The following is a 25,169-nucleotide window of genomic DNA, read 5'->3' on the forward strand; positions in this document are numbered from 1 at the left end:
TTAAGAAGTTGTTAGTGTTTGTTAGGCAATGGTGTAACAGGTTGATCTTTCACGGTGGATTTGAGGATGGATTCCAGGGGAGAAATCATGCCTTCATTGGAAAGCTAACTCAAGGAAATGGAAAGCTTCAGTCTAAGGGTCAGTTTTTGACTTCCTAACCTGTGAGGGAAAACTTTGAAACATTTTATTTCAGAAATAACTTTTAAAATAGTCCTGGGAGACTTGCATTTGGACAGTAAACCTAAAAGGCAAAAATAGAAATTAATGCAAACTTAGCAAATTGCAGGAGTTGCTCACATGCAGGCTGATCACAGGCAATGGCTTTCAAGATGAGACTTTAGAGCATGTTAGAAAAAGGCAATGTATCACTTCAAAAATCCTCTCAAAGGAATCATTCACTACAACTGAATGCTTCTCAAGTTGGACTTAATTTCTTATTTCTGTTGCTTATATAAAAGCTGAAATTGTATTTATCCCTAATTCACAGCAATCAAAATAGTGTGCCACTTTATACTTTGCAATTCAGTTTTATGATACTTGAAAACTTTGTTCTAATTTTTGCCTTGCAGAATTGTAAAAAGGGTTTATTTGTTATAGCTCTCATTCTAGCTGCAGGTGAAATAATGCCCCTTAGACTAAGAGCAAGGATGAAATGTAATTTCGAAAAGTTTCTTATTTTACAGCGACATGCAGGGTGTTCACAGTATTTCTGTGTGTCCAGGATCAAAAAGTAAGGAAATAACAAACCAAGATCGCTTACTTTTCACAGTAGAAGTTTTTTGTATAATGTATTACTTCCTAGCTTTGCCTTCCAAGTGCAAGATAGTTACTTTTAAAAGCTCTTCAAATGCATTAATATGACTTTCAAATGAAGTTGTGGAAACCAAAGGACAATATTGATTCAGACACTCTTCTAGAGAGATCAGTTGACAAATAAAAATACAAACATGTTGTACTCTTGTAAATCCAAAATCAGTCAGGCAACAGAAGTTTGTAGGGTCAAATTAGAGAGGCAGAAGGATGAATTGGGTTCTGATCAAGGAGTTGTTCCATAATGGATAAGTATAGGCAGAAGTTTTAATTCTAAAATAATGTGCCATCACTAACAGGTTAACATTTGAACGGGTTTCATTGTAATGCCTATTTGGAATGACAGTCATTATGATATATTTTTACACTACATTTTCAGAGGCATAAGTATCTGCAGGTGCAACTGGGCAGTGGAGAACCAGGGCCTCTTTCATCCTTAGGTGATAAGCATGTATGGTTCCTACACTCTTCTACTCTGAAAAGGAGCCTGCCTAGTTCAAACATCAAAGGGCCAATGCTCTGCTCTGTTCTGAAGAGGTCATTCTGAGCCTCACTTGTGTCTAAAAAGTAATGATGGATATTAAGAAAATAAAGACAAATATACATATGTAGGTGGACAAAAGAAATATAGTGGCATAAACCGAAGTCCCAACTGAAAAGGCTTTAAAGCCCTAATTTCTGGTTTCCTGCTCATCACCCTGGCCACAGACGGCATCCTACAGTGGTAGAGTGGCAGTTACACAACAAGAACCACTAAAGGTGACAACAGAGTGGCAGTGTTGCGCTGGCTGGAGTGTCCACATATGGTGACACTGAGCACCTGCTTTGCATGGGTTTGCACTAGATACCTGTGTTTTGGGAAAAAGCATGTACCACTCAAAAGATATGATGGACATGAGTGTCCAGGTTTGAGCTAAACCAGAACTAACTATGTTCAGTGATTTTACTACTTAGTTAAGTCTCTTCTAAGTAACTGCAGTTTCTGAAGCCTGGGACAGCCGGGCAGGAGTTGAGACTGCATCCACATCATTGAGCATGTCAAACTGTTTCTCTGAAAAGGGTGTTTTGGACTATGTTGTCTAAAAGTCAGTTGTCAGGTATGCACAGGCCTCGTTTGAGAGCTCTGCAGGTCTCATTTTGAACATGTTTGTTTTAAATAAGAAAGTGAGTAAATTCCTATATTTAGCAGCTGACTAGGCCCTCTGTTTTCCATGTATTTATTCATATGCCTAATTATATTCCAATGATTACTTCCTTTACAATTATTAGAAGTACTCATGTAATAAAGTTAGCATATGTGCATCTTCAGGAGTAGGGCTTAAATGCCACTAAATTGTTCATTTCTCTTCCCAATTGTTCCCTCATTATTCAAGCTAAATAATATGAATGAGTAGAAAAAATAAAGTAGTCAAGAAATTAAGCTTTATAACAAGAATCACACCAGTTACTACTTTATAGTGGAGGAAAAGGAAAGGGGAGGGTGTGTGTGTGTGTGTGTGTGTGTGTGTGTTCGTTCCAAAAACCTATCACCATAGTGCTCTCACTGCCAGTGTTTCATTCTTTCCAAATGTGCCTTTTCTGATTCTGACAAATGCAAATCTTGAAACAGGTTTTAGAAAAACACGGTGGATATATTTTCCCTTTAAAGAAAAGAGACCTTTTTTTTTTTTTTTAGAAGTTCTAGAACTACATTTTCAGGAAAATAAATTATTTGCAGCAACTAGTGCAAAAAAAAAAGATTTTTAAAGTACTTTCTGTTGCCTTTGTCCTAGCTCATCTTTCTTGTTATTCTTAGAAACATAAGAATCCTCTCTGTTTATTTCCACTAGTAGTTTGTGGAAACATCTTCAGTTTTTCTCCAGTTAAACGCTACATTGCTGAGCTACAGATTTTAAAATAAAGTTATTTTTTATACCTTTGAACAATGAACTTCCATTCTGCATAATGTATTTTTGAGTGCTATAAAGTTTAAAAGGGCCAAATATGCAGTGTGTGGAAAAGCAGTAACTTGTAATTAAGTGGAAATGTGATGCTTAAAGTACAGATTCATCCTGTTGGATGCAGTTTCTGAATGCTAGGATAATGATGAAATGCTGTGTTGGATATTATGGGTTAGAATGAGAAGTATGTTGACTAGATAACAACACAGTGGAACTTCAGTGGTTAAGTGCCATCCTTTTTGGTGCAAGGGAAATACCTGCCTAGTCTCAGAAAAACCATAGAGCCCTCCCTGTTTATGTAGAGATTAACAATCTGTGCTGAGTACCTCCTTCTGTTGTGGTGACAGGGGCTCATCCATTGGAAGGTTATTGCTCAACCAGGAGTCTGCAGTCATCTACAGCTTGTAAGTGTGATAATATGGAACTGCCAAGAATTTTATAGCTATGAGTGTGCATTCATATAAATAACACCTGAGGTTATGTCTCTCTAATGAAGGCATGTGGAGACAAGGCACACAAATATTTAGGTGTTGGCTTACTGTAGTCATGCAGCTTCTTCAACACGCAACAGACACGTCTTTTCATAAAATATTTTAGAAGTGCTTTTCTTCTGAGGTGCTATGTGAATAACAAGTGCATAGGGGCAGCTCATGTTCTCATCATGAAACAAGAGATGGGAAGACAGTAGTGCTGAGCTATGAAAAACTATAGAGAATTGAGAAAAATGGTGGTGTTTGAAAAATGACTTCTTTTTACTGATGTAACTGATAGAAGATAAGCAGGGGCCCAAGGAAATTAAAAGGATTTTCATGGATTCCTGCTTTCTAAGAGGATTTTGATGCTGCCAATTGAATTGTAACAATAAGGCAGTTACTACCAACAGCCTGCTTCAAAAGAGTAGGTGCATTTAGCATTATTTATACTAGGAGGACTTATAGCCTGGCTGGTAATTTGGAGGGTAAGCGGAGGAGGAGATATTTGTAACCTTCTGAAGGGCAAACATGACTTCTGGGTTTGTGATGCTTCTTCAGTTCCTGAGGTCACAACTTGATAAGACTGAGGATAAGGAACAGGTAGCAGCCTGCCATTTTTAGGCTCTGGTTTGGCAATTGCACATGTTCCAACATTGCATAAGTGCATAATTATGAGCATGGAAGTAAAGATTCTGTATGTATTCATCCTGTTTGCTTAGTGTATCATGAGTTGATTCAGTATTTTCTCAATTGTGAGGTTTATGTGGATTTACTGTTCTTGAAATTTGAAGGAGTGCATGTATGAAATTGCTGAACTCCCCTAAAATGAAGTTTTAACTGTCATTTGTCATTGCAGTACCATAGGAATAAAGGGGAGCACATTTGAGAACAGTTTGAAATAGGGTCCTTGGGAGAATTACAGAAACTAAGGTGACTTCTAAGCCGTGAATATGATAGGCATTGTAATGAGAACAGTATTAGCAGATACATGGAAAATAGGGAGTTTGCGAAGGGACATCATGCCTCTTGGAATTCTTTCAAGCAGGCAACAAGCCTGTAGATAAAAAGATGTGTCAGTTGTCACAACCTCCTTGAATTTTCAAGTTGCTTTGAGCCCTTGAAAACTTAAACTGGTATGCAATAAAGAGAAGATCCTTTTGTAGATTAAGAGCTGGCTTAATCTTAAGGAAAGGAAGAAAATGGGAGGAATACATATTTTTCACAGGGAGAGGTCTCAGAGAGTTGTATGCTGTTTGCCATGTTTAAAGACCTAAGAAGAGATGTGAATATTAGGGAGATAGTGTTTGCTGCCTCTATAAACTTATTTGCAGATCAAAACTAAAGCTGGCTTTAAAGAAAAGTTTTGCTATATAAGTGACTGAGAAATAAAACAGCAAGACTAAGGTCTGTACTGTACAAAGCAATATGCTTGAACTAAAAATGGACTCTGAGTTAATTTATTCCATTCAGGATCTTGGTTTTCCTGTGGTAAGTTCATGGTCATCTCAGTGTTTAGTAGCAGTCAAAAAGGGAATTAGAAAATTGGGAATTACAAATGGCATACCATATGAAACAAAGTGTGTAATGATGCTACTGCTGTAAACCCATGTCTTTGCTGCATCTTGGATGTTGTGTGGTGTTCTGACAATTCTGTCTCAAAAGGCATATAGTGAAATGAGTACAAAGAATGCCCAAAGTGTTTAGAAATGTGTAATGGTTTCTATTTGAGATATGAACTGGACAAGGAGTCTTCTGTGTGAAAACAGGTGATTGAAGTGGAGTATAACAGAAGTTTATAAAATAATGAATAAGATGATGAAGGATTCACTTATGATCATATAATACAGTGGGCACACAGTGAAGTTATTGGGCTGGGGAGTTTGAAGCAGAAAGTCCCTTCTCACACAGTGCACAATTTAATTGCATATCTTGTTTCCACAGTTGCTGTAGAGGCTGATAATGTAATTATAAATATAAATTAGATTACATAAATTAGAAATTGACAATAAATGCAGTGGTCTGAATGAACCCATAGACAAACAAAGTCCATAATCTGCAGGGTACAAGCTGGAAAGAGTAAGAGAAGGAGTACTCTATTTATTACTCACGCTTTCAGGTTACTACTACTGACAACTGTTAGGCAGGATATTGGGCTAGCTGATTTTGTTTTCTGAGTCAGTGTGGTGGGTTGATCCTGACTAGATGCCAGCTGTCCACCAAAGCCACTCTATCACTCCCCCTCCTCAGCTGGACAGGGGAGAGTAAGTATAACGAAAGACTTGTGGATCAAGATAAGGACAGGGAGATCATTCAGCAATTACCGTCACAGGCAAAACAGACTTGACTTGGGGAAATTAATTTAATTTATTACCAATCAAATCAGAGTAGGGTAATGAGAAATAAAAACAAATCTTAAAAACACCTTCCCCCCACCCCTCCCTTCTTCCTAGGCTTAACTTTATTCCCAATTTCTTGACCTCCTCCCCCGAGTGATGCAGTGGGGACAGGGAATGGGAGTTGCGGCCAGTTTATCACACATTGTCTCTACTACTCCTTCCTCCTCAGGGGGAGGACTCCTCACACTCTTCCCCTGCTGCAGTGTGGGGTACTTCCCTTGGGAGGCAGTCCTCTGTGAACTTCTCCAGCGTGACTCCTTCCCATGGGCTGCAGTCCTTCACAAACTGCTCCAGCGCGGGTCCCTTCCACGTGGTGTCTTGGAGCCGGCTGGCATTGGCTCCATTGGACATAGGGGAAGCTTCTAGCAGCTTCTCACAGAAGCCTGCTGCTACGAAAACCTTGCCATGCAAACCCATTACAGTCAGTATATCTGTTATCTCATAAAATTGAAATTGTAATATTATAATTGTTGGGGAAGGAGGGGAGTTGCAGTTGGCAAGACTCTGAAACGGTCCTATTGAGACTTTTCCTCAGTATTGGTCTATTGAGTATTTGCCCTGTCCCTTCAATAAATCACAGCTCTAACTTTGAACTTCACAGATTGCAAGATTTGGAGAAGGCCAAGAGTCTACCTGTGAGTCCCTAAAATGTTGTGGTGCCTCCTGCCATTTCACCACTGGAGCTGGGTTGCCAGTGAAGCTATGTTGCTATTAATGAGAACTTCCCAGCTGTGGCTGCCTCTTGAACACCTCCATGCTGGGAAAATCCCCGCAGAGGGTGATTTGTGGTAAAGGTAATGCAGTCTCTCTCTTTTTGGAGTTAATCAAGAAACCTTCTCTTAGTTTCTTCAAAGGCCATGCCCCCTCTTTCTCAATGGATCTTGATCTTTGGGATAAAAATAAAAAATGGTGCAACAAAAGTTGTTAACATCTTCCCTCTCTTGTAAATTGATGTGTGTGGGCATTTGTTCTAGTCTTGATTTACTAATTGCAGAAAAAATCATACTGCACTTTGTTTAAACTTGTCTTGAAAGATACTAAAAGCTTCTGTTGACTTACTAGTAGTAATGAAAAAAGAAAGAAGGATCTGGCTAGGTATTAACCTCATGCTAACCAGGGTAAGACATTCCTTGTAGTAAGAACTGAAAGTCTTGTGTATTGTGATGCCAGAATAATAAAGAGGCTTGATACTTAGACATTTTTTTTCCCTGACTCAGGGTGTCTTTAAAGTAAAAATTTACAGATGTGTTATGAGCATTACAGTGTGGGTCTATGCAAGGCCAAGGTGTACACATTCTGCAGGAATAAAGATTATTCAGATGTTCCAGAAAGGATGAGGAAGTGTTGGATAAAGAAAAATTTCAGGAAATGCAGCAAGAGCTGTGGCAGCCTCCTCAGAGCTGCTGTTTCTCTGCAGAGCGCAGTGCCATACTGTCTGGGGCACAGCAGCAATCTGCAGCTGACAGTGTGGTCCCATGCCCCTTAGGAAAAGGCACCTTGGGGAAGCAGAGCAAGGAAAAGTATCTGAGGGATTCAGAAGGGGGAGGGGAGATCTGTAGTAGGGTGGAGATACCTAATGCATCTTTGTGACCTAACTCGAGGTACTGGAATGCAGGCTCACCGTGGCATCTGTAAAGAGATAGATAGATAGATAGATAGATAGATAGATAGATAGATAGATTGCCATGATTGGGCTGTTTTTAGGTACCCAAGTTATTTCAATACATTGTGTGATGTTATCCACAAAAGATGAAGGAACTCAGGTACTTTACAAATCAAGTGTGTGTTAAAATAACTCTCCCAGTCGACTGTGGCATGCTGCTTTCTTTTCTCCTTTGTACCTCAAATAGCAGCAGACTACATGTAGATAGGGAGCAGGGCACTGTAGTTGAAATTAGCAGACTTTATGATTACGTACATGTAGCAAGAATTACAAAATAACAGAATGAATACACTGAAACTATGCAGCATTCCCTATCATAAACTTGAGCAAAAAGCTGCTGTTCTAATTGAAGTAAATCACAAATGTGTCTTCTGTTACAATGGAAACAAAACTGAAATAATGTTTGCACCCAGCAATGCTGAGCATGTACAAGAAATTTATCGAGAAGTAGAACTGCTGCTAAGCAATGTGTCAATTGGATATTAAGACTACATAATGCTATAAGACTATTATTTCAAATGTAATTCAAATTTTATTGTCTACAATAAAGTATTTTTATGTTCCTACTTTACCACAATGTTTTGGCTTCTAAATAGGGCCAGTCTGTTACCTACATATCTAGGGAAGCCTTCTTAATTGACTTAAATCTTAATTCCTGTGCTTTATCCATACTTGTGCTTCCACATGCAGGCTATGGTTAATGGTTACACATATCTGCAAATTGACTACCTCCTGTAACAGCTTATTTTTCTGACACCAAACAGATTGTTGAGTGATGCAAACTTTCCCCATTAGACTGATAGCCTGATTCTTCCCTCTCAAAGCAGCTGTCATTTTGGCATCCTGAGGCTGAAATAAACTTGGCGTGCACTGTCAGGAGCACAGGATCTGAAGGGCTTCCAATCACTGCTGACAGGCACAGGCTTGTACCATGATCTGGTCCCACTGCATGGCAATTGCCCTGCCATGTACAGTTGGTCAGCAAGTGCTTGTAACATCTGTTGATTGTTGTTTATTGTTTGCAGAACACTCATCTGCTGAGATTTTTTTTCTAGCTGCTGCATGCCTGGTGGATCTGGTAGTTGTATTCCTACAAATACAGTTCCTTCTCCCAACAGTGGTCAGTCGGCTCCAGTCGGCTAAAGGAACGGTCTTGAAAACTGACATGTTGAAGGCTGGAGTGGAACAGAGAGAACTCTCGGGGTCTTCAAATGTTCTGTGAAAATGAAGTGATGAAGTGGAACAGAAGGACTTTTTCAACAGTGAACACTTATTCTCTGATAAATACAGCTGCAACCCACACTGTACCACCAAAATTCCCAGAGATGGAGAGTCAGAAAGAGTCATGAGGGACATTAGCGCTTACCTGCAGTGAAGCATGCTTTTTACTAACACAGCATGTTACTCAAAGGATGGGGACTGTCAGCCAAATGTGCATATGTTCTGGTATCCCAGCTCAGCAGCTGATTGCTGTGCAGAAGCGAACTTGTGAATTTTCAGATTTAGACGGGATTTTCATAACAAGGCAGAGGAAGAGGGAGAATCCAGAAACCAGATCTGGCTGTGGGTTCTGTTGCAGCTTTCCTCTGTGATACTGGGGCACTCTCTTGCCTTTAAGTACACTATCAATCTTTTCCACTTGGAAATGGAGATTATAATACTGCTATACCTCACAGGGGAAAAATGAAAATGCTTTGAGATAATCCTTTATGTTCTGCATGGAAAACACATCATTACTGTAGAATAACTGCATTTTATTTGATTAATGTTAAGAACAGATCCAAAGTAAAATGGGTCAGTGTACCTTTATTTGCACTCAAGAAGTAAATTATCATGCCTTGATCTAACTGTCAATTAGGTTGATGAATTGCTTAAAAGTGAACCTTGATCCTTGGTGATGGTGACTAACTTTAGAAAAAGTTGAGTAATAGGAATTGATGCATACATTTCACTCAGTGTGGTCAGAAATTCACAGTTTACTTGCTTGTATGCTGGAAAACATAGTATTTGTCTGTGTACTGATATGTACTGAAAACATACAGCCACAAGTAAAGAAAGCAATATATATGTGTCATGCAAGAAATGATAGGAAAAGTACAGCTCTAGTGAAAATTGAGAAGACTTATCCCTGCCTGTATCATCTTACCTTCCTCAGTTGTTTGTGTTCCCAGATGTATGGAATGAGCTCGGATAGGTTTGGGATGTTCTCTTTGAGACTGCTGGTGTGAGAGACACATAAATAAACAAGGCAGAGAACTCCCAGCACACCCACACAGAGACTGTTAATTACAGTTGAATAAAATACACATAGTTGTTATAGCGTGTATTTTAGAATAGTTCCTCTTATCACATAAAATAAGACTGGGCTTGTGTAAATGGGAATATCATACGAAAGTTCAAAATCTGATTTTTAGAACTCTCAGAAAGAAAATTTCTCCTGACAGAATGAATCCAGAGAAGGTGTCCAAGCAAATGATGGTCTGAAAATATACATTAGAGTAGGTACAGCGTATAGAAATGTGGAAATGTGTTTGTGGCATAAATCTTTTACCAATTTATGATGTTATTGGAACAATTGGTTAAAACTCAGTGCCTTAAATCTTGATTGCCTACAAGGCACAAGTAATTTTGCCTCTTCCGAGAAAGGACACTTGAAATTTAGATGTATAGAAAGATGGGGAAAAATAGTGAGAAAACTGAAAACACAATGAATACAAAATTCAAAACTGTGTTTGAAACCTTTCCAATACAATATAAATATTAACTCTTTCATAATTACTGAATGACCTTCCTTTCCTTGTCCCAAGTTTTAATTGTTTGCAACAAACGAACAAAAGAACAAGTCACTTGAAGTCATTGAAGCCAACACAGCAGCTTCCATAAAACCCTTTGCCAAACTGATTAGATTTGCAATTCAGTCACTAAGCCTGCCTGGTCATGGCAGCATCGTGCGATGAATCTTTTCATTGAATAAAACTGGAATTGCAGAGGAACTAATTTTTTTTTTTGGATGAATACTTCTGTAGTGCTTGTTCAAACATGAAATTCTTCCTGATTAACTCATGTGTGAGCAGTCTTATTCTGGCATTAAAAAAAACCCCTTTCCTGTTAAGCTTAATGTAGTTGTTTAATTATTAAACAGAAGCAGTTAATTGGAAAATACTGCGTATGTACACAATCCTCAGTCTTTTTCCTTTGGTGGATGTAAATGGTTAGTGACTGGATAAAGAACTAGTATTTTTAAAAATTCTTCCTTGGATAACAGGTTTTCTTAATTTGTTGATTTTCTTAATTCCTTAACTTGTTGGACTAAATGAAAAAGTGAAAGTATCTGATAGGTTTTGCATCTAAAATAGCATTACGAGTAGATTGGCATGAAGGTAGAAGAATCCTTTGGTTCTGTATAATAACTTATGAAGCTCTAGAAATTAAAGGTTGCATTGCTCAGCAGGGAGCTTAGCCTCCACATAACTGCTCTTCACATCCAGGCAAAGCAGGGAGAGAGAACAACCTGGTTTTCATTCAGACAGTAATTCAAATCCTGAGTGGACTGGGCATTTACAGACTTTATTTAGGATTTTTTTTACAGCCTTTGCATAATTAACATTTTCATCATTGCTAGTGAGCACATTAGCAAGTCAGACTTAATATAACAAAAGATTGGATTTATTCATTGTGCATTGATTTAAAAGACTAAGATTAATTAAAACTATATATTGTCCAGAAAATAAATGTTTTGAAATGGTGATCCAAATGAAGTAGAAAAGGTGACTTTGGTGCTCAGTTCTATCTTGTCCAATTTACTCTTCAGAAATTGGGATGTTAATCTAAACAGAAAAGTAAATACATTTGTTAGATTAATTTTTATCTAAAAAAGAGAAAGGACCTATATTAGCAAAGAAAAAGTAAAGAAAATAAAAGAAGCACCTTTCTGAGGCTGCTAACTTTAGACCTTAACCAGAGAAGCAGCCTCTGCTGGCTTTGTCTGCAGGGGTCCGAAAGCCATGTTTAAACATGTCTTGAACACAGGTCCTGTTCAGTCAGTGGTAGGCACGTTTTGGTTGGCACACGTGAATGAGGTGGCTGTAGAACTCAAATTGTAAAATTGTTATATATTGTGACTATCAAAAACCTTAAACTTACTTAAAAAAAAAAAAAATCGGATTTCTTTGCACGGTTCTTGACAATCACTGGAAAGCTCTGTGCAAACTGACTGGGCTTTTCCTCCTCCATGGAAGCCAAACAGCCAGCTGGCTGCCCTCACAGCCTGGGTCTGATCCAGGACCTGATGGGGGGAGCAGGTGTAACAAGTGTGGTAGTGACCAAGCAGCTGCTTCCACTAGTTTGCTACAAGGGGAATTGAGGGTCTCAGCTGTGCTGTGCTGTTACAATAAGCTAGATAGTGACCTAGAGACCAAATTCCTCAAGTGACTGTAATTCTTGGTCTTGTGCTTTGTAGACTCTGTCCTAGGGCCAGGTCCTGTGTGTCCAGCGCCCAGTGCAGCTCTCGGAGGTAAGTGTGGGATTGTGCTTTGGGTAATGGTCAAAGACTCTTTAGTCAGAATCTGTGTGAGCTAGGAGAACAAAAGTGTTTCATCCTGAGCAATAATTATTTTTGGCTCTTGATGGAGTTAAAATGTGTCCCATGAAGGTTCACCTTGAGTTCTTGAGTTCCTGTGGAGAATATCCAGGGAGATCCTAAGAATATGTTGCTTGTAAACTTCTCTCTTCCTCCCCTGCTCCCTGACAGCACTTACCCAAGAAAACCTTGCTTACTTTTTTGATCTCCTCCGCTAGCCTATGAGGAATGGTTTGCTGCTTTGGCACGAATTGACTGGAAGAGGCACATGTAAGACACGACATGGAGGGAGCGTTGGCTACAATTGCCCCAAAGTTTGCATCTGGTATTGGGTTATGTCTCTGTGCTCTGGTGAACAATGGTACAAGCAAGGTTTTACATGCAGGACAGTGGTGTAGATCAAGGTGCATGCATGGTATAGATGAGTCTGGGATGCAATCAGTGCCACAAATTTCACTTGTGGTGATGTAAGAGATTTGGGGATATATATGTCTGGCTGAGGGAGCTACAAAGTGGGGCCGTAAAGGGGCCTATGATGTGTATAATGATGTTTAAGCTTAGGCTGCCCTTACTGTGGGGCGGCGTGGGATCTTACATAGTGGTGTATGTAACTAGTGAATTAGAATACAGGCATACATTCAAAATGACTACAGTTTTACGCCTTGGTTATCAGTAATTTTGAAGGAACATCGTTAATTCCTTCCACAGCAATCAAAACGATGGGTGTTTAGTTCCCATTTGTTATCAGCATTTCTCTGATCTCTGCCTAGCTACGCTCATGAAGTGCCTCCAAGTATGTTTACAAAGATGTTTACTCTCCAAACAGTTCAGGCTGGTCATTCTGAAACTACTTAAGGAATGTGCCTGACAACTTTGGTGGAAAAATATTCTCTTGATGTAACAGACTTGAAGAACTGCTCTATAACACTGGTCGCAGTGTTCGCCAAAATTCGGAGTCTGAACTGAAGTATTTCTTTCAACTCATTTTTATTCCTTTAATACTTTGTATATCATATAGAAACATTAAGTCAAAGCCATGACTTAAATGTTAAAACCTGAGACTTAAAACCTGGCATATCATGTCAAATTCTAAATCATTTGTCTACAGAGGTAAGATATTTTTACTTTGTAAGCCAGTAAAGAATGACAGAATGATGTCTATAGTTGTTTTGGGCATCACAGAAAAATGTTGTAAGAACATAGCAACATGTTCATCTGAAACTGCAGTTTATCCAATTTAAATATAGCAACAAGTAAAAAAGCTGCATCTTAGGAATCTTTCTGAAAAGATAGTAAAGAGAGAGATTGAGACATTTTTCATTCAGTTAGAAACTATATAAATACAATGAGTGTCAGTTCTGTATAATTCAGAATGCTAAGCGTGTAAACATAGCTATTTTAATGCTCTGGTTTCTAGGCTGTTCAGAGCAAAACATTTTGTTCACATGGTGTTGAGCAGTTGGTCTGCCTTACCGCTGTAAGCACCTTTATCTCCTGTGTTACTGTTTGCTAGTCCTAATGTCATTGTGAACAGAGAACCAAGAACAGCCATACAGGATATACTGGCAAAAATAGTCTGATAGCCTGGCTGCATAAAAATTCAACTGTTCATTGTAGCTGTTGAGATGCATCCATTCAATAAATGTAAATAATTTGGAGAATGTGCAGTTCTAAAAATGGTATCTGTATTGCATTAGGAGAAACCATCCAGAAGGTTGATCCAAGCTACTAACACTCAAAACTAGGTTATGTTTCTAAGCTGAAACAACTCTATAGCTTTAGAACTTGCACAGTGAACCAAACCTTTTTGGCCTGTATAATTTTTTCATCTGGAATTACATCAGTTCAAGCCCTTTTTCTAAATTAAATGGGAAGGGGATGTTTACATATTTTGGCTTTTCAGAACCATTTGGTGTGCTGCATTAAAGCTGAGTATCCACAAGTTGTATATTTCTTTGCACAGTATGTTTTGCTCCGTATAAATGATAAAAGTTCAGAAATGTAAAGCACTGGGTCTTGCCTTCCTTCTAGGGAAAGCCTAAACTGTCTTGCCAAGCTCTAGCTTTTCCATCCCACTTCTTCTGTTTTCCAGAAATTATTTTTTTTTCCTTTGGAATTAACCACACAGTTGTATGGAGGAGGAGAGTATTGCTGGCCATCAGCCTTGCTCAATATGTAGGCACAGCAGGCAAACACCTTGTAGCCCTTTGGCCGAGTATCAACACACCATTAATAAGCAGACAGCTTGAAAACTGGGCAACAGCAGAGCATTTGTTACAAAAAGGAGACAGCTTTGATCTGGCCATTGCCTTTCTTAGAATCACTCCGTTATTATGCATAGCAGAGTGCTCACATTTAATTGGTCATTATACCTAATCTTGGTCCCCCTTTATACAGGGATGGTAGGAAAAAGGAATTCCTGAAGTACGTGTTAGTTATAGATAACTCACGGCGTGTTTGTTTTGGAGGAAGAGCAAAGGAAGGAAACTGACATTTTTTTTAAAAAACTTTTTTTTTTTTTTCTCCTCATCTAGAGCAAATGAAAATAGTACAAAATGATGAGAGACCATCCAAGGTAACCCTAAGCTGTTTGTGTGCAGTTCTGCTCCACCCTGTAACGGTCTATTTTTGTTGTTCCTGCTGTGGTCACTTGAGACAGGTTTTAATAGAACTGTGTCTTGGGATGCTTGTTACTGCATCTGGAGATGAGAAAACTCTGGCGCCCTGCGGCAACCTCTGTGGATAACAACAAACAGGTACAACATGCCCAGGCAGTGCCAGTTAGAGGGAGGGAGAAGTCAGATGAACCTAATGTGCCAATATCATTCAGATGGCTCTGGATGAAAGTATTTCTGTGACTCCTCACACAAGTTATTGAGTACCAGCAGTACTTGAAAAGTAACTATAGTTACTATAAGAGTATTATAAGCATGCAAGTTTAAATGGTCCCGAAGGGCAAACTGCTAAGACTTTGGTACAGACCTCAACACTATTTTAAAATACTTGTTTTCAAATCTTTACTAATTGCTGTGAAATACGTGGATTGTAGTAAGCCTACTTGTAATCAGTCTGGGATCCTTCCCTCTTATGGGTCCTTCAGTGAAACTGTAGGGCGGTGTTTATGCCAGTACAGTTTTCTGCTGGGGCAGTGACTGTTAAGTGATCGAACGCTGCATTAAGACTTTGAATGAGTTGGGCATGAAGAGCAAGCAGGGCAGGACTCTATTAGCAATAAATATCTGGAAGCCTAATTTAAGAAAGTATTTTGTTTCCACATTAGATGCACATTTCTGGTGTGTTTTCTCCTCTCTTTTGATCAAGGGTGTTTTGGACTTGAGCCAAAGACTTGTCTATACATAGAGTTATCCTAGAATAATTACTCTGGAAAAAGTAGCCTGGATTAACTCCATGGGAGCAGAGTATTGTTCCAGAAGGAGTTATTTGGAGTATCAACATATTTGAGTGCTCTGTCTTGATTGCTCTTTTCTCACTTTCTCTGGACTCCCTTGCGTAAGAAGAGAAGCTTTCCTTTTCATATCCTGCATGTCGGTAGAAAAGCAGAGTATCATCATGCTGCTTGGCACTAGTGAGATTTTAAAACCTTGCATGCACTTCTGTAAACCAGAGCACTAAACCAAGACTCTGGTCCAAACAGACCAAAACCTCTCTCTCTCCCTCTCTGGTGAATAGAGTGTGTTAAGGTATGATTGCAAATACCCTTTTGGAGTTACGGGCAAAAGCATGAGATAAAATGATCTGGGATCCAAACCCACATACTGTTTTTAAACAGTTAAAAGGTAAGGGGTAAGAAATTCTCAGATCTGTTCAGAGACAGGAGATGCTGGGGGAGACTCATGTAGTCTTGAGTATCTCTACTGATATGCTGTCCGAAAAGTCTGGAAAAGAGATCCCCCCCCCCCCCCCCCCCGCCTTCCTCGTCTCATGGATGTGTGGTTTGGGGAATACAGACTGAGCACGAGAAGCACCGGTATAGTGGGGTGAGGCTGTCCATAGCTCTGCATCAACCTCAGGGCATTTCGGCAAGGTGCTGTGCACGTGGTCAGCCCCTGACGGGCCGCTGAGCACCACCCAAACCGCCGTCAGCCCTCGCCGTGCCCTGTGGGGGGTCCCTGCCCTTCCCCCCCCGCCGGTGCCCGAGGGCTACGGCCCGGCCCTCACCTGCGGCCGTGACCCGCCCCACAGCACGGCTTGATTTTCAGCTGTGAAGAGCAAAGACACCCGGGGTTGGGAGCGTGGCAGGCGGTCCCCCCTGCGGGCCCCGGGAGGCGGCCGGGCCACCCGCGGGCGGGGCGGCGCCCTCGGCTGCCCGTCCCGGGGGAAGGGGGCCAGGCCCCGGGGACATTTTGTGCCGCGCCGTGCCCGCCGCCCCCTCGCCGGAGGCGCGGGGCTCCTCGGTGGGGAGCCGGCGCTCGGGGGCCGGGCAGCCCGCGGAGGGCGGGGCGGGGCGGGCTCCGTCACGGCGCGCGGAGCCGGCGGGGCACAACGGGCGCCCTCAGCGCGGGGAGCGGCGGCGCTCGGCAGCAGGTTCCCGTGGCCGGCAAGAGCAGATGGCGGCCGCGCTCCTCTTCTACCTGCCCCTCCTGCCGGGGCTGGCTGGCGCCTTCAACCTGGACGCGGAGAACGTGATCAGCCGGCGCGGGGAGCCAGGCAGCCTCTTCGGCTTCTCCCTGGCCATGCACCGGCAGCTGCAGCCGCAGGAGAAACGGCTGTAAGTGCTCCCGCGCCCCGCCCGGTCCCGTCCCGGGCCGCCCGCGGGGACCCTCCTCCCTTCCACCGCCGGGAAACCTCCCCTGGCGGCGGGCCGGGGCCGCCAGCCCCCACCTGGTGGCCGGCTGCCCGCTGGCGGGGGGGAGCGGGGCCGGGCCGGGCGGCGGGGCGCGCCGCGGGAGGCGGCTGGGGGGGCCCCATGGAAGGACGGGGCGGCACCTGCCGCGGCCCGTGTGGTACGCCGCGGCGCCGCAGGCCGGCCGGAGGCAACGTGCGCCCGGGCGGAGCGGCGGGGACGTGCCGGGGCGCGAGGTGCCACCCCGCCCTCCCCGGTGGCCTGCGGGCAGCCGGGGCGAGAAAGGGGGAAGCGAGCAACAGCCCCCGCTCGGAAGCCTTCCCGCCTCACCGCCACAGCGGTGTCGCGCGCGGGCCTCGCCGGCGGTGTGCCGCGGCCGTGCCCGCAGGGCCCGGGCGGAGCGGGGCGCGGGGAGGCTGGAGCGCGGGGCGGGCTCCCGGGGCAGCGCCGACCTGCTCCGCCGGTGCCCCGGGGCTGAGGGTCCCTGTCCAGGCTCTCGGGTTTGTTCTCCCTGTGCGTCCCGGCCTCGGGTAACGCAGGGGCAGCGGTTCAAGACGGAACCTGTCCGGCAGCGCAGGTGGGAGGCGGTACAAGGAAGTCGGGAGAAACAAATGAATGTTGGTGCCATATGGGTGAAAGCTGGGAGCTCTTTTGGGAAGTTCGGAAAGCAAAGTAAGGCTCCTTTGTGCATCTGGAGGATCCTTGCCTCTTCGTGACCATATCTGAGCGGTGTCGGACCCCACCCTATCCAGTAGTGCTGGATAGAGTGTGTCTGGTATAAGGTATTGTTACTAAATAAGTGTCCCTTCGCCGAATATTCACATAGAATTAATGGCAGAAGGAAGCTGGAAAGAAGTCATACCCTTAATAAAGTTAGCTGGTAAACTTATTTAGAAGTCCTGTGTGTTGTTTTCGTAAAAAATACGGTGTGTAAAGGAGTATAAATAACAAATACCCACATTTTGTCTTCCATCTAGTAGACAAAATGACCCGTGGTATCCTGAAGAATGAAATACAAATCTGTGAGCTCCTTTTCAGAGGCCTTTATCGTAATTCTTGACAGGATTAGTCTTGCATTGGTCTCATTTTAGTTCTACTAAGAAAGCTGTGCCTGCAGCTTGTTAGTTTCCCATTGTATTGTCCGTACTGGCAGAATGAGTGTGTCAGAATATGCAGAGACAGAAAGCCAATTACTGAGAAGTCAGTAGAAACACAAGAGCCGTCACAGTATTCAAGCTAGTCTGTAATATTTGGCTGAAATGCCTCAGAGATGATTAGCATGAAAGTTCTGTATTGTATGGATAGTAAGTGCTTCCTCAGGCAATCCAGATCTGGGGACAGAGCAGAGCCAGATGCTATCTGCCTTGACGTGGCTTTCTGAATCCAGGCTTTCATGAGAAGCATGGTCTCTAATAGAGAAAAAAACAGGCTAGAGGATCTGCGTTTATGGTGATGTGCAGCTCTGAGTGTGAGACATCTTGGCTGTTTTTAAAATCTGTTCATGAGTTTTAGCATGAAGAATTTGAATGCTACCCTGGGTGGCTGCTGGGTAGTACTCTTGGAACTAGATCTTTTACATCACACAGGCGTGTTACAGTTACTTTAAGCATCATTTTTCCATCTGTAAGAGTAGTAGTGTGTGGCTGTAAGAGAACAAGACATTAAACATGCCGAACTGTAGCTACCTGTCATAGGGACAGAGGTGTGTTTAGCTCGCTTTAAGTTCTGTCTCATGAAATGGGTGGGAGTTTTGATGGGGCAACTTGAAGTGAGGCCCTCCACGTTAAGCTGCATATTTATATCCAATAAAAATGAGTGACGCTGAACTAACACGGAATGATTTGTGGCCTGTTCCACAGAAACTGTGTGCAGTTTCTAAATAGCTTGACTCTTTATAGGTGGAACAAATGGTGTCTGCTGTCCGGATGCTTGGTGAAGGTGGAAAGTTATGGGAATGGAGGTCATTCTGAGGTCTTCTGCTGAGAAACAAGTATGTCTAATGCCCGTATGCTGCCTGTTATCTGTAACAGCAGTAATTTTAGTAGTTTGTTCTCAGGGGTGCAATACCTATGTATTCCCAACTGCATTTTGGTCTGTGTCTTATCTCTACTGCAAAAGTGGTTTCATGTGCAGCTGTCTCTTAGTCAGATACAAGAATTTACTTTACCCTTTCTTCTCGAATGGATGCTAATTTCAAAGCTCAGTTACAGTTTGAGTATGAACATTGTGAAGGAGTTGCCAAAAATACACAAACCCCATTTCATCATTGACACTTAATTAAATGTGACACTTGGGTTCTCATCTAGCAGGGACCCCCATACCAAAAAAACTTGCCAACCTGAGCACCCCCTGTCCCTCCAATTTTACAAAACTAGGAATGGATTGTAACAGACATCGGCAAGATCAGTCAGTCGTTGGAAAAACAAGCAAATGAGAGAAGGTGAAATACATTAATTCTTTTTAGGGGCTATTTTAGTCTGTGGCTTGGAGCAAGGCTTGGTAAAACAAACTAAATGATGCGTAATTTTTCTCTTGCTTCACTTAAGTGGTTCTTAAATGAAATGGTTCCCTCTTCTTCACACCGGATGATTCAGTGTTAAGTGTTATGACAATCCTCTCTAAAGAGGAGGGTGGAGAATGTCTAGGAAGTGTGACAAATAAAGGTACAGCTGAAATAGCTTTTGATTAAACAGTATTTGCTTTTGATCACCTTTTCTCTTAGTCACAGGGTACTGTGGATTGCATATTAGTTTTGAATGGCAATCTTTTCATTTATTAGTGTTAGCTACTAATGCCATGCTTGCTAATGAGCAATTAGTTAACTCCCAGCAGTACAGGTAGATGACTGTTCAACTGCTTTGACTTTAGTTGTAAATGGTACTGAGTATAAGGCTTTTCTTTATGAATATCTTTGGGTGAGAAAAGTTGGAAAGTTTGTCAGTTGGAGAGGAGAAAAACTTTAATAAAGTCACAGTGACTGAAGTAGACTGCTAATGGCATGTGGGTGTGAAAGGCAGCTGAACACAATCTTAATGTGCATCAGGGGAGCATTAACGTTTGAGGTAGGAAGGGCAGCCTGCCTGGATTTCTGTGCACAGTTCTGGTTCATTGTCAAGCACAGTGCATCAGTTAGCAGAAAAGGCTAATGGAGCTCTAAGAAAGCTGGGTTTGTTGCTCTGTGTAAGATTGTTATGTTTTTAATCTGTCAGTATGATGAAAATAAAGGAGTTCGGGTGCTGCGAGGGGGTGGTGGCAAAAGAGCAGTGTGTGCCACCTGCAAACTGGAATAAGGTTTGTAACTTGGAGGGGCCTGAGACCCAGCGATGGAGTAGCCATAGGAGTAATGTGGTTAAAGTTTAAGTAGTCCTGTGATGGAGCATGCGAGTGTATCTAGCATCTGTAAATGGGGACTATACTAGCTCTGTCTATATATAAAAGCTACTATATATTATAAATATGTTACTGTTACAATAAATGTGTTATTACTAGCCACTCACTATATATGTAGTGAGTGTAGTCAATATGTGTAATTTTATATATATAGACTATATATATAAATTATATGTATGTATATGTATTCCATGTAAGATGCCCAGCAGGTCTGTTCCACTCCTTTTGGTTGTAATTCAGTGATTTAAGCAAATATCTTGAATTAGAACACAAGCCGCAAGAATACCTAGGTTTGTATATAACTTTGCTTGCAAGTAATTCTGATATTATTTTCAGTAGAAGTATGGAGCTGATTTCATGTAGGCTTCTTGTTACTGTTTACGACAAAAAAGGATGAGATTGTATTGGTTAACAATCAAGGTCTTCTCATTAGCTGAAAAGCTGTGTGGTTGAAAGCTGTGGGTAGGCACTTTATATCAAGACTGTACTGACCAGTAGCAGCCATAAGGTCCTCAAAATTGCACTGTCTATCGTACTGAAATTTTTACTTGAGACAGGTTTTGCTGATACTGCACAAATACTTTGAGCTGTTCCATCAATACATGACAAAGTTGCCTTAGGTCAGCAGGGCTGCTGACGTTGCTGTGCTGCTGCAGTGCATCCTCGGTGGCATTTAGCCAGTACTTCGGTGTTGACTGAGGGCTTGTGCTCATAGGCGCTTTACTCCAGCAACAAAAGAGCTGGATTATGGAGGTCTGTGGTGGAAAATGACAATTTCTGCTTGCAGAGGTGGTGTAGTGTAATTCAAGCTTCAAGTGGACTGAATTAATAACAGTGCATATTTATATCTTCAGGATTTAAATGCTTTAATAATGCTGCTCTTTAGTGATTCTGTCAATTAAAGGATTTATTACTATTTTTTCTTTTAAAGACTCTGTCCTTACTGTCTCATTGCACTTGGTATTTTTTTTCCTTGAGTGTGGGTTTTGGGTTTTTTTTTTTGTCTGTGCGAGCGGTTCTTGGATAACCTGCTTAGCATGCTTGATTACTTTCTTAATTTGTGATAGTAGAGGAGTTTAGATAGTAGAGGAGACAGGTGTCCTGTGGCAAAGGTCAGGATCAAATGAAGTTGGGAAGGAGGAGGGATCCCTGTATTGGTAAGGGAAAGATTTTTGAAAAGAAGATCCATCATACTAATATCATGGTTGAAAGAAGTGAGAAGATAAATTTACATTGCATAAGGGGGAAGAATGTGGAATTGCTATAGGTGAAGTCAAACTGCAGAAGGGAGGCTTTTTCCCTGTGCTAAGTTTGAGTTGTGTTGTGGGTTATCTGGCAGAGACACGGGTGACAGGTTCACAGGTCAGGTATACAAAAGGTTGGAAATGCTATCTATTGTATAATTGTTGCTATCTGACTCCCATTCTTGCAGGTGGAAAAGAAGAGATCAACACCCTTTGTTGTTGTTGTTCTCAAAGAAACAGAAAAGAGCTGTGCACTTAGTCCTGCAGAGCTCTGCGAAGGTGAGAAGGATGAAACGAAGCATAGAGCTGTTACACACTAGGAAGTTGCACTAGTGTAACCACTTCCATCAGTGTAGAAAGAGAGCAGACCCTGCAAGGAACTAGTGAAGTCACAGATCATACAGCAAAAATGTGCTTCTACCAGGATAGTTTAGTCCAGGTGGCTCTAAAAAGGCTGTGTCAGGAAGGATATGCTACGGTACAGTCCTTTGCCATTAGCTGTGTGAGTTCCCAGGTTCAGCTTCGCTGCAGCAGTACCTGGTGTGGCAGATGTTCATCGCGTAAAGCCAGCCTTCCCACATGCCGCATGGCAAACCTCTTATCCCAGTCCTCCATCCCCTTTAGAAACTTCTTTTTCAAGTGGTCGTATACTTTGCAGATTATGTTTTTTTCCTATGGTCACTTGTAAGTGCATAAGAATCTTAAGTAACCCTGTGGTAGATGTGTAACTTTTCTTATGCTGGTGTTATTAAGGATTAACAAAATTCATTGCTGTGCTAGTGGGAGCCTTCCATGAGTAAGGACTGTAGCGTATGCCTTTTGTCAGCAGCAATGATAAATGGCATCATCTGTAGACTCCAGCTTTGAGAAGCAGCCTAGGCTATCAGTTTCAATTACAGCTCATAAAATTGTTATGATCTTACTGGAAAATGCTTGTACCGGATACAGCTCCTGGGTTTCACAGCTTTTTGTTTTTGCTTATGCTAAGCCTGATCAATGAATCAGCTTCTAAGTAAGAGGTACTGTGTCTTTGGTGGGGTTGCCAGAGCATAACATTTACAGGGTAGAGGTGATGGCAGGTTTAGAAGCATTTTGGCTTATACTTTTTTATTTTTAAATGTCTCAATAGACATTGTGGAGGCACAAATTCCTCTCTCCTCAGGCTGTGTGTTTGGAAAGAGAAGGTTTCTTTGAGCTGTTAACTCTGTGTAAAACAGGAACCTGCCAAGCCGTTCCAAGAACATTAAAATACAAATGATGGCTCAATTAACCAAAATTGCTTTAAGTTCCTCTGGTCCAAGTCTCTTGTGCTCATCCCTTTCTAAAACGATGGAATTTATACCAGGTAGTTCTTATTTAATAATATTAGGCTATGAATCAACCCTGATGAACACAGCATATGCTAGCCCAGCGAGCTCTATTGCGGCCAAAGTATTAGACGTATCTCAGAAAATGATCAAAAACTTAATCTTGTGTGCTCTAAATCTAGCAAGGTTAAAATAGCGCGACTGGAACAAAATAACACAATGTAGGCAAAGACAGACCTTGATCTCGGGAAGGAGGAGGAAGGCTTTTCTCTGTGCTAAAGTGAATGAAAACTAATGAACTGCACAAAATATGAGTTCAGGACAAAGGAAAAGCATTCTCCTTGACAAGTTGCGTTCTTGAGCAGGGGCTGTGTGTCCTGACAACTCTGCTTAATGATGCCTGAAGGCTGGGCAGACAAGTGTTGAGGGGAGGGCTCACAGTTGGAAAGACAGGCAACTATTCTCTTGTTTTTCAAACTAAGCTGATGTAGACACACACAGATGGGCAAAGTAGACTTCTGTGTGCATGTCTGACATAAAGCCTTCAGTGAAACTGTCTGTGAGATATTCCGCTGTGAAAAAGATTTGTAGTCTTTAACAGTGTTTGCTTTAAATACTGGAGGGGGGAAGTCATCCCATACCCTCTTAGTCTGACGTATAGTTTGGTTTGAGAACTGTAGTTGTAAGTTGGATGGGCTAAAATGTGTTTGATAAGCATAAACACCACCTAAAACCTGAGGTGAGAGTGAGCTGGAGAAGCATTTTTTTCTGCGGTTCCCTTCATGCCATGAGAGGTGGGGTGCTGGGGTGCTGACCGGGCGCACATGCTGTGTGTGTGCTCTGCCCCACTTCTCAGCTGTGCAGGCAGAGCTGAGCAAAGAATCAAGGCTCTTTGTGGCGCTGGCATCCCGAAAGCTTCAGCTGGCAGACAGTTGCTTGAAGCTTGTTGCTGTCACGATCTTACGAACTGACTGGCACAAGAAAATTTATGGTGCTTATTAAACTTACAATGTGACCCCCCTCAGCTACAGAATGGTAGAAAGAGAAGGAGACAGAGAGAATATTGATCAATGGTGAATAAGAATGTTTAAGCTGGCATATACTTAAGGAATAAACCATAAGGCAGCTGTACCGTCGGGTATGGATCAGCCTTCATCCAGATGTGGAGTTTCATGTACTGCATTGTCTACTGTTAAAAATACTGTTCACCTGGGTAGAGAGTCCTAATTAACACCCCCCACCCCCCCTTTTTTTTTTTGTTTGTTACAATCTAGTGGAAAATGTCTCGTACTGTGGCAGGAAATAAATAGTCTGTGTTGTATCTTCTTCAGAAATACTGGCTAATCCCAGCGATCTGCACCTGGACTATTTGATGGATCTGATCTGTAACTGTACAAGATAAATGTAAATCTTTGTAGTATAACTGTAAAATTAAGTGTTTCTATTTAATTAAACAATTTTTATTTAAGTTTCTGAGAAGTCTCTTTACTGTTGACTTCCCTTTAATAAATGTTCTGCAGTTGTGTAGGCTTTTTCATCCAAAAATCTCAATGTAATTTATAGTGATATTATTTCTTTAACTGTAAAATAAGAATGAAGAGTAGCACAGAATCATTGTTATAGTGCTTGCTAAGATGAGTGAAAATTTGTGTAGTGTATGTTACTAATGCTGCTAATGTTAATTTGTAAATAACAAAGAAAACTTCAGGCAGAAGCAGCAAAGGTAGGTTGGCTTCTCTAAATGTTTTTTCTTAAAGGATGACAAGCAGAGAAGAATGGTTTACTGATGTAATTTGTTGTTGTCTGGATTCTATGCAAAATAAAACAGAACATTTCCCAAATTAGTATATCGGGTTGCCTGGCACATTATAGCAGTGAGTTGTTCACCAGTCGGCCATTCTTTTCTCCTCCGTTAAACTCTACCCAGAACCCCTTCCCTGTGTGCCAGGGCAACTGTCAGTTTTGTGAGGAACGCAATCTGGTAAGTTTTGATAGGAGGTACCTTGTTCATTTCAGAAGAACTGCTGTTTAAATGTTTCAGAACCAGCCTGGGGCTGGATGAATCATTCTAGGCATAACTGTGAAAACGCCATGTTTTGGGGACATACTCTGCAGAAAGGCATGGTATTAGGCTATTGGGCAAATGGCTATTTAAAAACAAGTAAGCAAAAGTCCCTGTTATTGAATGAGCAGATGTTGGTCCGTACTGTGAAACATTAGCCGGAAAATTAACACCTCTTAGTGGTATTTAGCAAGGGTGGGTACAGTAAGAGGCACAGGAGTATTTGAAGAAAGTAGTATACAGAAGGGTCTGGAAAACATTGAGTAATTCCTTTATTAGCATTGGATGTTGTTGAATGAGATACACGTAAACACGTTGCTGCTTTGATAGTAATAGCAGAAGAATATAGGCCTAGAAAAGTAAATGTGAATATGGAAAAACTTCTGTTTTTAAGGGAGTTATTCAGTATATTAAAAACAAATGAACCGAACCATAGGTTAATAAAGCTCACAACTTTAGCATAAAATGTATTGTGTTCTTGGTAATACACACTTTCCTTGG

The 25,169-nt window shown here is 41.7% G+C and overlaps 1 protein-coding gene across 2 annotated transcripts in view; it reads left to right on the top strand.

Annotated features, from left to right (window-relative positions):
* The first annotated feature begins 16,429 nt into the window (after nucleotides 1–16,429).
* The window catches only part of ITGA6 (integrin subunit alpha 6), a 43,402-nt gene continuing 34,662 nt past the window's right edge, over nucleotides 16,430–25,169 (top strand). For both annotated transcript variants that reach the window (XM_086465858.1, XM_086465859.1), the window contains exon 1: nucleotides 16,430–16,590. In XM_086465858.1, the coding sequence (XP_086321984.1) occupies nucleotides 16,430–16,590 (161 nt within the window). The remainder of the gene's footprint in view (nucleotides 16,591–25,169) is intronic.

Source organism: Leptosomus discolor, chromosome 5 (assembly GCF_034619465.1).
Source record: "Leptosomus discolor isolate bLepDis1 chromosome 5, bLepDis1.hap2, whole genome shotgun sequence".
NCBI classification, from domain to species: Eukaryota; Metazoa; Chordata; class Aves; order Leptosomiformes; family Leptosomidae; genus Leptosomus; species Leptosomus discolor.